Source organism: Chamaea fasciata, unplaced genomic scaffold, assembly GCF_029207755.1.
Source record: "Chamaea fasciata isolate MVZ Bird 193981 ecotype frontalis unplaced genomic scaffold, bChaFas1.0.hap1 SCAF_12, whole genome shotgun sequence".
Lineage (NCBI taxonomy): Eukaryota > Metazoa > Chordata > Aves > Passeriformes > Sylviidae > Chamaea > Chamaea fasciata.
The window spans coordinates 6,264,365-6,277,899 of NW_027094097.1; the positions used below are offsets into that span (position 1 = coordinate 6,264,365).

Below are 13,535 nucleotides of genomic sequence, written 5' to 3' on the forward strand. Positions count from 1 at the left end.
GGGCTGTCCCGCCCCCGGGCACAGGAGCTCAGCTCCCGCTTCAGCCCCGCAGCCTTTCCAGCTGCAAAACACACACAGGGCTACAGGCCTACTGTTAACCAAAGGCTGAGGCTCCCAGCCTTCTCCCACGGGCACCGAGCGAGGAGCCTCTCGGGTCTGGAAGCGCCGCCCGCAGCGCGGGACCCGCCAGCCCCGCTCCTCACCTCCCCGGCCGGGGGCCGCCCGCTCCAGGACACGGCGCCACAGCCCCGGACAGCTCCGGCGCCCCCGTCCTCCCCGCGCCGTGCCCCGAACAGGAGAAGCTCTGCCCATACTCACGGCCCCCGCCGGCCCCGGGTTCGCTCAGCGCTCCGTTAGCAGCTGCCGCTGGTGCCAGCCGGGCCCTTCCTCTTCCGGGCCGCCCTGGGCCTGCCGGGACTTGGAGTTCGGGGCAGGGCCGCGCACTGCCCGCGGAGCCGCGGTGCGGCCGCTGCCGGCGGGAGCTGCGCGGTGCCCCCGCGGTGCCCGGGGCGCTGCTCCGCTCCGGGCGGACGGCTAAGGCGGCACCATGAAGAGGAGAGCAGGGGAGCGGGAGAAAGAACTGAAGGTACCTTCCGTTTGCTTCCTGCTCCCCGCAGCCCCGAGGAGTGCGCCCGTGGCCAGCCCTCTCTCCGCCGCTCGTGGGGCCGTGCGGGGCAGAGCCCGCGGGGCTCCGATGGCTCCGGTGCCGGAGCCCCGAGCGAGGGGACTCCGAGGCCGCCGTGAAGTTCATTGTGAGAAGGAAAGAGCCCCGGCCCCGAGCTCGGCGACGCGGTCACAGAGCCGGGGGTGAGCTCGGCACGGCCGCGTGTGCCCGGCGCCGCCCCGCGCCCCCGGGGGCTCCGCCGCGGCTGCCCGCGCTGGGCGCGCTGCTTAGCCTGGACATGTCCGATCCCCCTCCCCCGAGCGACGGGCGCCTCGTACAGCGTTAGCAGGAGCTAGTGATGCCATCTGGGCAAGATATTTCAATTGAAAACAGAGTTCTGTGCTATATGAAAAAAATAACGTAAGGACTGTACGTTTGTTTTTGTCGAAACACTCACAGTGAGATGATGCACTGTGTAACTGCGCCGAATTCATAATTTTAAAAGTACTCTACACTAAGCCTGACCTAAATAAATACTTTTAAGTCTCTTACACCGCCCGAGCTTTAAAATGTTTCTTTTCTTGTTCACGTGTTTAGATGCAATGCTGTTACATGCTTACATTGAAGATGTTATTTCACTGTCTGTGGGAGCAAACAGGAGTGCTGAATGTTTGTTGTTTCACGTGCCTTTGAAGGGCTTGTTTTACTACATTGTACAATATTTTATTTCAGCTCTTTATGGTTGTTGTACTTCTGCTAATTTTATTTACAAAACAGTAGTACTGAGAATCAGTAAGCGACTTGTTTGAAGGCATACTGCTGATATTAGACGTGTTAATGAAAGGAAGGCTAATTCCATTATAAATGTAGAAGATGCCTTTGAAAATGGTAATCTCATACATCTGAACATGCTGGGTTTGGAACTAATTTACTATTCAGTATTAAATACACTATTCCCTGCAGAGGCAGGGAAAAGGTCTGATGTAAGTTTGCAACTAAGTATTTTACTAGAAAACTTTAGAGCCTTTTTGCCCTAGTAAGTTTCATAGCAACTCCCTAAGGACTACTTGGTCATTTTGTAATTTGTCTTTCTGCTGTCCCAAAGTGGACAGCATTACATCAGTGTTCATTACAGTGTTACATTAGTGTTCTGCCCTTTCCATATATGTCAAAACATATGCAGATGTCCCATCCCATACCTTACAGAAAAAACCTCAACCCATACTCTTTTTAGCCTGTTATATTTGTGCTGTCCATCCAAGGGCCTTTGGCATTTCAATGGGTCTTGAATGTATTTGGGAATCATTTGCGTTAGGAGAATAATGGCCTTTGATAAAAGAATCACTCGAGTACCTGTGAGGGTAAAAGGATGGTGCTGTGAACTCCTTTGGTGAAGGCTGTAGGAGGAAAGACACTTGAAGAGGTGTCAAGAACAATGTATGGGAAAAAATTGAGGTGAAGTGCAAGAGTACTGCTGTAGACACAACTCAGTGTTGTGGGTGAACAGACAGAGAAGAATGAAAGATAAAAGGGTCTTACAGAGAATTTAAAGATGTCAATACTTACAGAATGCCTTAGGGGGGATGTCTTAAGTTGGGTACTACTTGAGAGAAGCTGAGTATATTGAAAGTGAAGCTAAATGAGCCTGCAGAATGTCTTAGAATAAAGGCTGCCAAAGGGGAAAGCAGCAATGGAAGGGGGATATGCTAGAAGGAACATACGGGTTGTTTTGGATTTTTTTTCCATGGAAGCATCCTCATACTGATTATTTTCTACAACTTAATTGGAGATGTAATCTCTGGGGCCCTGGCAGTGTGCCAAGTCACCCATTCAGTCCATTGGCTTAGCCATTCCTAGTTCATGTTGATCACCTGAGAAATGCTGAAGACAAAGGAACAGTGTCTTTATTGTAGTAGTTCTGCCAAGACTGCCATTTAGGTACTGATTAAAATATTTTTTTTAGCAAACCAAATATTAGTGAGGTTAACCCAACCTCTTCTGGAGAGTAAGATTTATGAGGCCTTCTACTGAGAGGGAAGTGGCTGCATAGAGAAGCTGGTTTGGATTATGTGTCTCCTGGCAATGTCTCTTGTTTTCCAGAATTAAATCCTGAATAAAAGTTCTTGTTTTGCTATAATTGTGTACAGTTAAAAGCTGTCTTTCAGAATCCCACTGATTGGCTTTTGCATTGTAATTATGTAGTATGTTTCTTATGTGTGATAAACTTTTGTCTGGCTCAAATTTTCTTGTATATAGCAAGTTTAGATTTATGCTGTTATAGAAGACCATATCTGTTCCAAGTACATGTGGTAGAAGTTCTGTAGAGTGCAGTGCTGTCATACGGCAATTTCCACTTTGCAGATCACTCAGTTGGATTAAATGTGTGGCAGAAATGAAATTGTTTGTGCTAGTATTTGGTGTTCGAAGTCAAGAGGAGGAGCGTGCAAATTCATTCTTGGGAAGAGGGTCTGAAAAAAAAGTAGGAAAACCATAGCCAGAAGTTCTAAACACAATATTGGGTATGCTAATGTCCTGTAGAATATTTCTCTGGGTCTTAAGTGGACAGCAAAACACAGCTATTCTGACGTTTTTAAAGAGACCTTTGAAGCTGTTGCGAGCCATCAGCTACTCTGGTCTTCCCCATAGCAAATTTCTGTGCATAAAACCAGAGCTGTTAGAGTAGATGCTGGTCTTTAGCTGGAAAGGCATTTTTATAAAAGAGTCTGTTGTGGGGTTGTTCACACTTGTTTGTTTTAGCTTAAAATTCCATTTAAAGTAATACAGTTTATAGTTATTTTGATTCTTTTTTCTTTACATTGTTGGTCAGACTTGGTGACTTCTTTTTCACTGTGTGTAGAAATGTACCATGCAGACTAAAATCAAACAAGCCTTCTTTTTGGTGATCTAAGTAGGCTATTTCTTCCTTTTAGACTTGGGAAGAAAGCTTTTTGCTTTTAGGGTGTTTATTATCTTAACTGATGAATTTAAAAAGTTAATATTTAATGTAAAAATCTTCTCAAGACTTCTTCAAAGTGGATTTTTTAAAAGTAAGTTTCAGTATGACAGAGGCCAGGTTCTAGTTATTTCCTGTGTATGCTTCCTCTGCCACTCTTTGCATGTTAATACCCTGTGCCATTACCAGGTGAAAGAGAAGAGACTCAGCTAGTCTGGAGTATTATTTTCTTTTAAAGTAAAGGTATTATCTTGATGGGTCTTTGGAACAGACCACTAAACCCTGTTCACAATTACCTGATGTAGCTGTTTATGCTAATTCACATTATTGTGAATACTGACTGCAGAGAATGTATTCCACAGACACTACTGTTATGTTTATACAGCTCCTGGCACAGCTGGGACCCCAGTCCAATAAAGTTATTGCTGTACAAATAATAAATGCATCAATGTGCACATATCTGAATATTCACAAGGGCTTTTACAAAGATATTCATATGCAGTATCACATTTGTGAGACATGTTGGACAAAGTGGCAAGGAAATATAAAGCTTTAAATAACACAAAGCTTTGTATGTATTTTATTTACAAGGAGAAAAAGGGAATATACTGTGTTTTCTCTGAGATATCATTGAAGGTCCTATTTTCTGCATCATCCTCTTATTTTTTTAAAAGTCATTATTTTTGCTGCCTGCAAAATAATACATCTTTACAACGTAAAACAGATTGCTTCAACATATTAATGCTCAAGGAAAATGAGGAAAGTATTCTCAAAGCACTTCAAAGCATTAAGGGTTTGGTTTTAGAATTAATGCTGAAAGATGGTGCCCATACCATACAATGAAGTTTAAAAACATTGTTACCACAGTTTGTTCTAATATTACAATGATTTATCGCTTCCAGTTACTGTTCTACCTCTTAAGATAAAAAAAATTATTAAAAAGACCCAAACAAAATGAAATTTTCTAATTGACAGATTAGATTCTTTTAGAAGTTGTATTTAGGAAAATTAATGAAACAGCTTAGATGCAGTTAAATAAGCTTCTTGTCATGTCATATTTCTGCGTAGGTAAATGGTGTGCAAGTTTTAGCAGAATCAGCAACCAATACGCCAGTAGCAATTTTTGTGGTAATCACATTATTGGACCTTCCCATTATTAATGCGGCAATAATTAAGAAATAGTGTTGATAGTCACATAACACATGGTTTGTATATTGGAAATGGTCAGGTAGAAGCCTTGCATATGCAGAATAAAATACAAGAAAGAATGACTGGCAAATGTTTCTTGCTTTTAAATTCATCACATTCCTGCTGTTTAAATTGCCTCAGCTGCTAATGCTGGAACCATTACAGTAATGGACTCGGCAAATGAAGGAGAACCGAGACACACACTTTATTACTGGAGGGGTAATTTTCTCTTCATCTGTAATAGCAGCAGTGCCTAGTATTGATCAGACCATCAAGATACTAATCCTCTGTAAAATTACTTGTTATAACTGAAAATGTGTTAATCCAAATCAGTCTGTGTCCTGACTTTCTACTTACTATTGAATACAGACTATTAGATGGTTTATTTTTTGTGATTTAAAGCCTTTACATCGATAATAGTCAGAGCTTCCTTTGCAAGAGCATGTGCTTAATCTTAGCTATGGCCCAGGGTTGTCTTTTTGTTTTAACTAGAACATCACCCACTTAATTAAGAAGTGCAGGTCCACCTCTCTGCTTGGAATTATATTGGTACTTTAGGCTCTGCAGATTTATTAAACGTTGCTTTACATCCAGTCACTTGTTTTTTGCTGTAAATAAGGACAGATCTATGCTTCACATACTGGAATCTATGAAGATCTTGGAGCTAAGGATGTGAGGAGAAAGGCTGCTCAAAATATGAATTTGAGTTTTGTGGATGGTGGCCTGGGAGGCTCTTGTGGATGGGAGTAGTGTCAGGGAAGTTCAATGCTAGGAATCTAAAGGTCTTCAGTTTACTTCTGTTCTGGTGGTCCACGACATGAGACAGTCATATGGTGAGCTGTGCATATCCCAGTTCTGAATATGGGAAGGCTTCTTACTCTTTTTTTTTTTTTTTCTCCTCTGTTTTGTCTATTTTTTCATAGTCTTGCATGTTTAAAATGGAAGCTCACATCTGTAACTTGTATGGCCTCAGTGCAGTGGCCTTTCCCAGTGCACAACACCCTGCTGGACCTGAGTGTGGGAGATGGTTCCATGAACCTTTCATGGGACTCCCTACTCTGGGCTCCTGCCATGGACAGCCGTGGGTATCCTGCCAGCTCATGGTGGCAAGGAGCATCCTAGAGGTGAGGCAGGCTGCCCTACTGGTTCTTTATTTTAAAGACTCTGGTAGGCCATGCATTTTTAGAAAATTTTTATTGTTTTCTAAATTAGCATCTTGCTCTGGTAAAACAGTTTTTTATCTATCTAATTACCCTTCTGCTTTATTTCTTCATTATACTTTAACCAATTCCACTTGTACCATTTGGAGAGACTTCAAGTTCCTGAAAGGTATTGGACTATCAATACCTTTAGACGGATTTTGATTCCTTGCCTGCCTCGGAAGACTACATTTTCCCCTCTGTTCTGAGGAAGAATATGAACACAGCATATGATTCTTCCTAAATTCCACTTTCCTCAGTGAGAAGTCTCTTTACTCTAGTTGTCGAGCTGTAGACTAGAAATGTGTAGAGCACAGCATCTTGTGTAACAATGTGGTTTGGAGGAGTTCACTTATTCAGCTGAAAGCTCTGCTACCAAATATGAGGCGAACTTTAAAGTTTCCTGTTGTCTTAGTAAATTTCTACTTGACTGCTTTTAAACATGAGTATGTTCTCAGACAAGAACACTGAGACAAAGAAAACTGTCATTTACAAATCCAGTGTTAGACATGAATTTCTAAAAAGGTGGTGATAGTTCTTTACATTATTTTTCAAATATTTCTATAGCTTGTAGCATTCAGGAAAATTAAATTTGCCCCCAGCAATGAGGGAAAGTAAGTTCTGAAAATCCTTCCTGTTTTCTGTAGAAAAATAAAGCTTTATGTGAATAGAATTTTGGGGTTTGAATTAATATATTTCTGAAATCTTGAGAAGCTTGTTAGCAGATTATTCAGTTTCAGAAAGCCATGTAGTCACCCAAACCCCTTAGTCTTCTGGTTCTGAACTGAGCTTATAATCTTAGAAGTTTCAGATGGAAATTAGCATTTTTGAAATAAAGCCATAGTGAAATGTCTCTACTGGAGGTGCAGCACAGGGCCTACTTCCAATTTTATTTTTAGATTTTGAAAACATGTGATGAATAATGATTATACTTTTATTCTTTTACGTCAGAGAAGATTCAGTTTCAGCTGACCAATATTAGTGAAAATGAGACAGCTCAAACAGTGTTTGCCTAAAGCTTGGTTCTGTTCCCTTGCAGTTGATGATCAAACTTATACAGCCTTCAACCAAAGCAGGATTGACCTGTCATGCTTTTAATAATTCATCCATTTCTTAAATTATTTAATCACCTGTAATGACCAAGAGCATCCAAAATATCAGATGATCCTCTTTCCTACAGCCAAGGCTGAAAAGCTGTGTAGTGTTTTACGGTATTCTGTTAGGTTCACTAGTGAAGTGCAAACCATGGTTATGAGCATTTATTGGCATTTAAAGTATGGCACAGATTAAACATATAGTTGAAGCCTTCTGGAAAGAAAATTATAGTGCTGTAACTTCAAAACACTTGTGATTATTTACTGGAGTCTGAGTATGGGAGGAAACTTTCCTCTACCGTATTTAGCTTAGCATTTTTTTGCCTTTGTATACATGCTACCTCAATTTCTGAAAGAATTACATCTTTATTTCCTAGAACTTATTCGGCTTCATTTCGCCCTTTTATCTGCTGCTCTTCCCACCATTTTTATTTAAGACTGTAAAGTTACTTTAGTGAAACTGCTCTTGTCACCTTTGCCCTCAGCTAATCAAATAGTTTACCTTGAGGGAAGCATTTATCTCCCACTTTCATTATTATTATTTTCGTAGCTGTAAAGATATATATTTTATGTCTCCAGAAGGGTGTAACAGTGAAACGAGGTATTGATCTGCTGTATTTGGCAATTTCTTTCCACCTTGCCATCGATATCATGTCAGCCTCTGTCTGTACTGTGGTTGACCTCACAAATAGCTCTTTATGTTCCCATTGGATTCAAATGATATACTATGCTCAAAACTAAATCAATGAATGATTATAAAGTTTTTAGTATTATTTCATAACCCTCAGGCAACTGGTACTTCATGCAGTGAATATTTGAAAAGGTACCTGATTAAAATATGTTGTTGATTCTATTCTAAGGTTTAAAACTGTATTGAAATCAAACACCTTGTAATATTAAGAGATTCCATTCTTCGCTGACAAAAGATTTTACTTAAAATCTCCCACATCTCATGGGTGTTCTCTCCTCTGAGTGCAGAAATTTCATGTGCTGGATCTTGCCAGTGATAAATCATGATTGTACATACCCTGTATATGCTTATGGGGCGGGGGGGTGGGGTAAGGTGATAAAGATCAAATAAAGGTTTTCATCTCCAAAAAGTGAGAAGTAAGTTTAAACAACTTTTGGATTGGAAAACATTACTATTACTGCCATGTAAACCCATACACTTATATACAATTCTAACAGTTTAACTGGTAAAATACGTGTTAAAATGCACATTTAATAGTTTTTTTTTACTCTGATGGAAATAGGTAGGATTTTCACAAGCAGTTAAAGGTCTGTCGAAGCCCAGTCATAATGATCTTGAAAGTGCACTCAAGATCTGGAAAAATCATCAGATTCTATTCTGTGTTTACTTCTAATTTAAATTATGTCAGTGCAGCAGGTAGTGATGCTCTTGTGCTTAAAAGAAATGCTTCATTGTCTGATATCTAAACCATGTGATGACAAACAACTGCAGTTAGTAAAATACTGAGCTGTGATGTGTATGTACGTATGTAATCACTGAATAAAACCAGGACAAACTATTTAGTCTAATGATATTAGGTAGAAGAAAATTTTGGGGGCCTTCATTGTAAACAGTGCATGCAAACATCAGGAAAATTACTATCTTTCTGAGTTGGAAAGCTTATTTAGAGTCAGAACCTAAACAGAAATTCTTAATAAGCTGTTTTAAAGAAAATGAGCGTTTATCAACTGTATCACTTTTGCAAGATATTTATGCAAAAAAATTGTGGGAAGGTGTTCCAATTAGATTAGTTTCGAGTAAAATATTTTATTGTGTATTCTGAGACCATGTAAGTGCCATATTTTTGTATATAATATAAAACCACCAGAAATTATACCGAAGCTCTGATCAGTTTGGAGCTGTCTCTGTAGGCCTGGATGTTATCTAAAATGTAGAACGTTTTCTTTTAATGTACTGCAGCTATTAAGAACTTGTAACCAATTCTGTCTTCTATTTAGGAGCAAAAAAGTAACTTTTTACTAAATTTGTTATTTCAGATACTGTATTTGTTGAGTATAATGTAACTGACCTGACAGGAGGTAAGATCAAAAGGCAATTCTATTCCCCACTTTCCAGCCAATTCCCGTGTCAGTTATTTAGAATAAGATGGGTTGAATCAGTTATGTGGTTCTTTGCATTTGTGGTAGTGGGGAAGGGAAACTGTTTTGGTTTGGATGTTTTCCTGTGATGATTAGTTCAGTAGTCAGTTATCTTTTATAGTTGTTCAGTGCTCTGCTTTTTCGCCTCTGGCACGTGAAATGTAAAATGGGTACCATACTGGTGGTTTGCTTCTTTTTAAACATCATGCAGAAGATGGTAGTTGAGGAAAACTACAGGAACAACTGTTGGTTTGTGTAGACTTCCCCCATGCTTTAAACCAGAAGCCATTAAGCTTCTGCATTGAGAGGCATCTGGTATGTGCTGGCTGTCATTTCTTTGAGCTTCTGTTGCTGCTGTCCAGGAATAGTCCATGATACATTCATATGGACACCATCAATCTTGGTTCAATAGGAAGTGTTTATGGAAAGCATTTATAAGTAGGCATAAATGAAATAAAAACAGATTATGAGTACAGCCAATGTTTTTATTTCACAGTCTTGTATTCCATTTAAAAAAAACTTCAAAAATATTTTTCTTGCATTAGTAAAAACTCCTATTCCTGGGTGCCTATTTTGCTTGAATGTGCCATGGGGAATTTTTTTTTTTAAAGGGTTTCTTCTGAGTTTCTTTGCATTCTTGATATTCAAATTTTCAAGTTAGATTCCTTAAGATTCCATTTTCTCCAGTATTGTTGTAAAAAGGAGTTGAAACTTGTAGGAAATTTTCTGACCATGGGAAGCGGTACTTTAGAAAACTTGGTCATAATCACTTGACTTTAGCAGGTTGTGCTTGATGAGAATGTATAGCAAAGTTCTTAGTGGTGTTGTAGCTTAAACTTTTATAATGAACTGTAGATATTTGCCAGCATTCTCTGAACTGTCTTAAAAATGGCTTATGTTACTGAAGTATTTCTGAGTGATTGGGCATTGGAGGTGGTGGAATCACCGTCCCTGGAGGTGTTTAAGAAAAGGCTGCCTTTGGCACCTGGTACCATGGTCTAGTTGACAAGGTGGTGTTGTCACATTGATGGTCTTTCCCCAAATTTACGATTTCTGCTCTAGATAGGACAATCTTGTCTATGTAGAAAAGCTTTGAAATTTGCTATTCAGCCCAAAAAAGTTGAATTATAACTTTATGGTTCTGGCTACCTGAAAGTAATTCAGTGTGATCTGGGTAGTAGATTGGTCATTATCTGTGATTTCTGTGATTTGATAAGTGTTGATATTATGATTTGTGCAATAGAACATATGAATGTAATGCCTAAGGAGTTTGTGCTCTGTGTGTGTCTGTGTATGTGACAGACACATGGGTTTATGCTTTATGATCCAAACATATTCCTCATAAATAATGCCAATTCATTTTCTCTTCAGTTTGCAAAGCACAGTTTGTGATTAGGGTCTTTAAAGGCTTAGTGTCATGACAGAAAGTGGTCAAAGCAGTAATGTCGCAGGCAGGAGGATGCCAGTGACCCAGCGAAAGAAACAAGCACTTTGCATGTTGATCTGTTTTGTGAGAGGGCAATGTTTGGCCCTGTAAGTGCAGGAGAGATGGACTGTGCATGAAAAGGGCACAGAGAGCCAACCCGAATGATCCTTTGTCAGCCTGATTAAATTTAGTGTCAAGCGTTCATTCATATGAAAGATGAGACACATCACTGTTTATCTAATAGAAAAAAGTATTTCTATTTTTCCTGAAGTCTTTTATATGTTAATAGAGGCAAACATGACCATGATCACATAATTTAAATGTGTAAGTAAAAATATACATCTTTACCGGCAATGGTTTAAAAGTAAGATGTATATGGTTTATGCAAAATAATGCAATTTCGTTGTTAATCATGCTGTTCAAGCCATAACTCCACACAAAACAGTGCTTTTAAACAAATAGAATATACTGTTATTGGGCCATTTATAATAGAAATGCCTAGAATATTTAGAGACTGATGCAAAGTATTTATTTCGCATGCTTTAATGTATGCTTCTATTGTGATATTAATATACAAATGCAGAATTGAAATTCCAGGTATTAGACCTAATTGTAAGGTGTTACACTATGGTTTTCAATACTGGAAGAAACACCAATATTTAGAGCAAGGGTTACAATGGATATAATTTTGGAAATAAATGTGGGCATACAGGAAAATGGAAGAATTTCTTGTTAAATAATTGAATATTTAAAGAATGAGAAGGGAAAAAGTTTAGATGTCTTTCCCCTCACTCTTCCTACCCTACCAAATGTGGCCAGGAGTTCTGTTTAATCTTATACTTTGCATGCATTTGTGATTTGAAGTAAAGAAAAAAAAAAAAAAAAGCCAAATTTGAGAGAGACAGTTTGAATGGCATGCTGTCAGTTTGGCTCTTCGCGAATTGGCAGCGGTCTCATTTAGGACCTTCAAATATGTGTCTGCCTGGACAGAATGAGAACATTTTGCATGTTCTTGAGAAGACAACCACTCCTTGCTGCCTCACAGTACTCAGTGGTGCATGACAGTTGCCCTTCATCGCTGTCTTCTCCGAACTTAACCTTTGACCGCCCACTTTGTTGCCGCGCAACGCTTGGAGCAGGCCGAGGTGTTGGTGAATGACGGGCATTGGCCTGCAACGTGCTTGTCATTATTTGACTGTCAAAAGTAGCCTGCCATTGGGCTCCATCAAGGTTTGAAACCTATGTGCAGCAGTCCATATTACTTAACTTCCAGGACTGTCAACAGGACGATCGAATGTGCATAAAAAATGTGTGTTGAATATGTCTTTGATCATAATATAGGGAGATATTTTCTGTGTGTGCTAAATGTATTCATATGAGTTTCGCGGGGCCAAGAGGTTGATTCTGCTGCCATGGTAAAAAGTGAACTGTTGTCTCCTGTGGTCTAAGTTTCAAATAGCACAATTTAGATTTGAACAGCTCTGCCAGTTAAACTCTCAGCTTGTCTTGCGTGTCCTATCAGCTTTTCAGCCAGCAGTATAAGCAGCAAGATACCAGACCAGTGGTGCCTGAGGTTAGCTGTCAAACTGGAATGTTATTTTGGATCTTGCTGTAATGTAATATCATAGAAGGAGGTCAGGCTGTGTGATTTGTAAAGCAGTTGTGCAAACTTTAAATGACTGAAATGTTTATTTCAGGTACTATTTTCTCCATCTAAAAGAGTTGACGAGAAAATAGAATTTATCATAAAAAAACCCAAAGGCAATATAAAATGGTCATTTTTCTCTTGAGTACAGAATGCAGTGCATAAAAGAGCATCAAAATCCAATGTGAGGAGCCAGGCTGAAATTCACTATGTAATAAATGCTTGACATTGAAAATATTTAACAGGCAGATATCTGTGTATTTTCTGATAATGAATCCCGAAGAGATTTTGGATGAACCTCGTACTTCATTTAACAAATGGGAATTCTGAATATAATCTTGGTATTTAGGAAAATCACTTATGCAATCTATCATATATTAACAAATACTTTGAATTGCTTCCTGCTTGGAAGCATCATATCCTACTTCAGTGGAATATTTGCTATTCACTTGGGCAACAGTGATCTGTAACTGAAGTTTATTTTATTGAATTTGAAACTTGTTTGTTTTCTCTCAAAATATATCAATTCCTTTGTAATCCTTTGAAATGGTATATTAAAATGGCATCACAGAATATCATCTTAAGAAAACCAGAGATTCACTAGAGCTTGTTCTTAATGACTTCTTTCCAAACCAAAAAAGTAGCATTATCATGCAAGCTGGGTATCAAATTACTTTTTTTTCCCTTCAAGTTTCAAAACATCTTCATGCTAATTTAATAAAACCAGTACAATCACAGTAGTGGTTATTGGTTAGATTGCTTAGAAACAAAAACATGTTATTTTCACAATAGTTTTGCCCTCAGTGTATTTTCTGAACCAGATTTTTTCTGCTCACAGTATCACTTGCAAGAGACCTCAGTTCAGAGGCAACGATCTAAAATACTAGATTGTGTCATGGAGATCTTTTTGGTCTTCTTGCTCTTAAGGATAAATGCTGTTACTATTTAATAGCCCAATTCTTTTAGCCTTTGCCAGTGTGTTGACATCTGGCTACTCTGAAACAGAGTATAAAATACATGCATTCAGGAGTTTGTGTACATATATGTGCACGTGTGCCACAAATGTGCAAAATTCTTTGCCGAATGGACTGGTCTGTTATTAGATGTAGAAACTATTATCTTCTAAACTCTTTATCCTGCCCATGAAGTTGCTGTTAGTAAGTTTTGGTTTATGTTTCCCCTTTCTGGAGTGATGTATATATATGAAATATGCTTTCGTGAAGAGGGACTGAATTTTCAAAGTGTGCAAATATACAAAGGTGCAATCATTTAACTGCATTTAAGTAGACAAATAAATAATGAGCCCTTGTGTTGGTT

General features: G+C 39.1%; 1 protein-coding gene across 2 annotated transcripts in view; it reads left to right on the forward strand.

Annotated features, from left to right (window-relative positions):
- The first annotated feature begins 251 nt into the window (after positions 1-251).
- The window catches only part of FTO (FTO alpha-ketoglutarate dependent dioxygenase), a 222,274-nt gene continuing 208,990 nt past the window's right edge, over positions 252-13,535 (forward strand). The window contains exon 1 of one of the 2 annotated variants that reach the window (XM_066194284.1): positions 252-586. In XM_066194284.1, coding sequence (XP_066050381.1) covers positions 548-586 — 39 coding nt within the window. In that variant the 5' untranslated portion in view covers positions 252-547. The remainder of the gene's footprint in view (positions 587-13,535) is intronic. The other variant, XM_066194285.1, reaches the window with a different exon arrangement.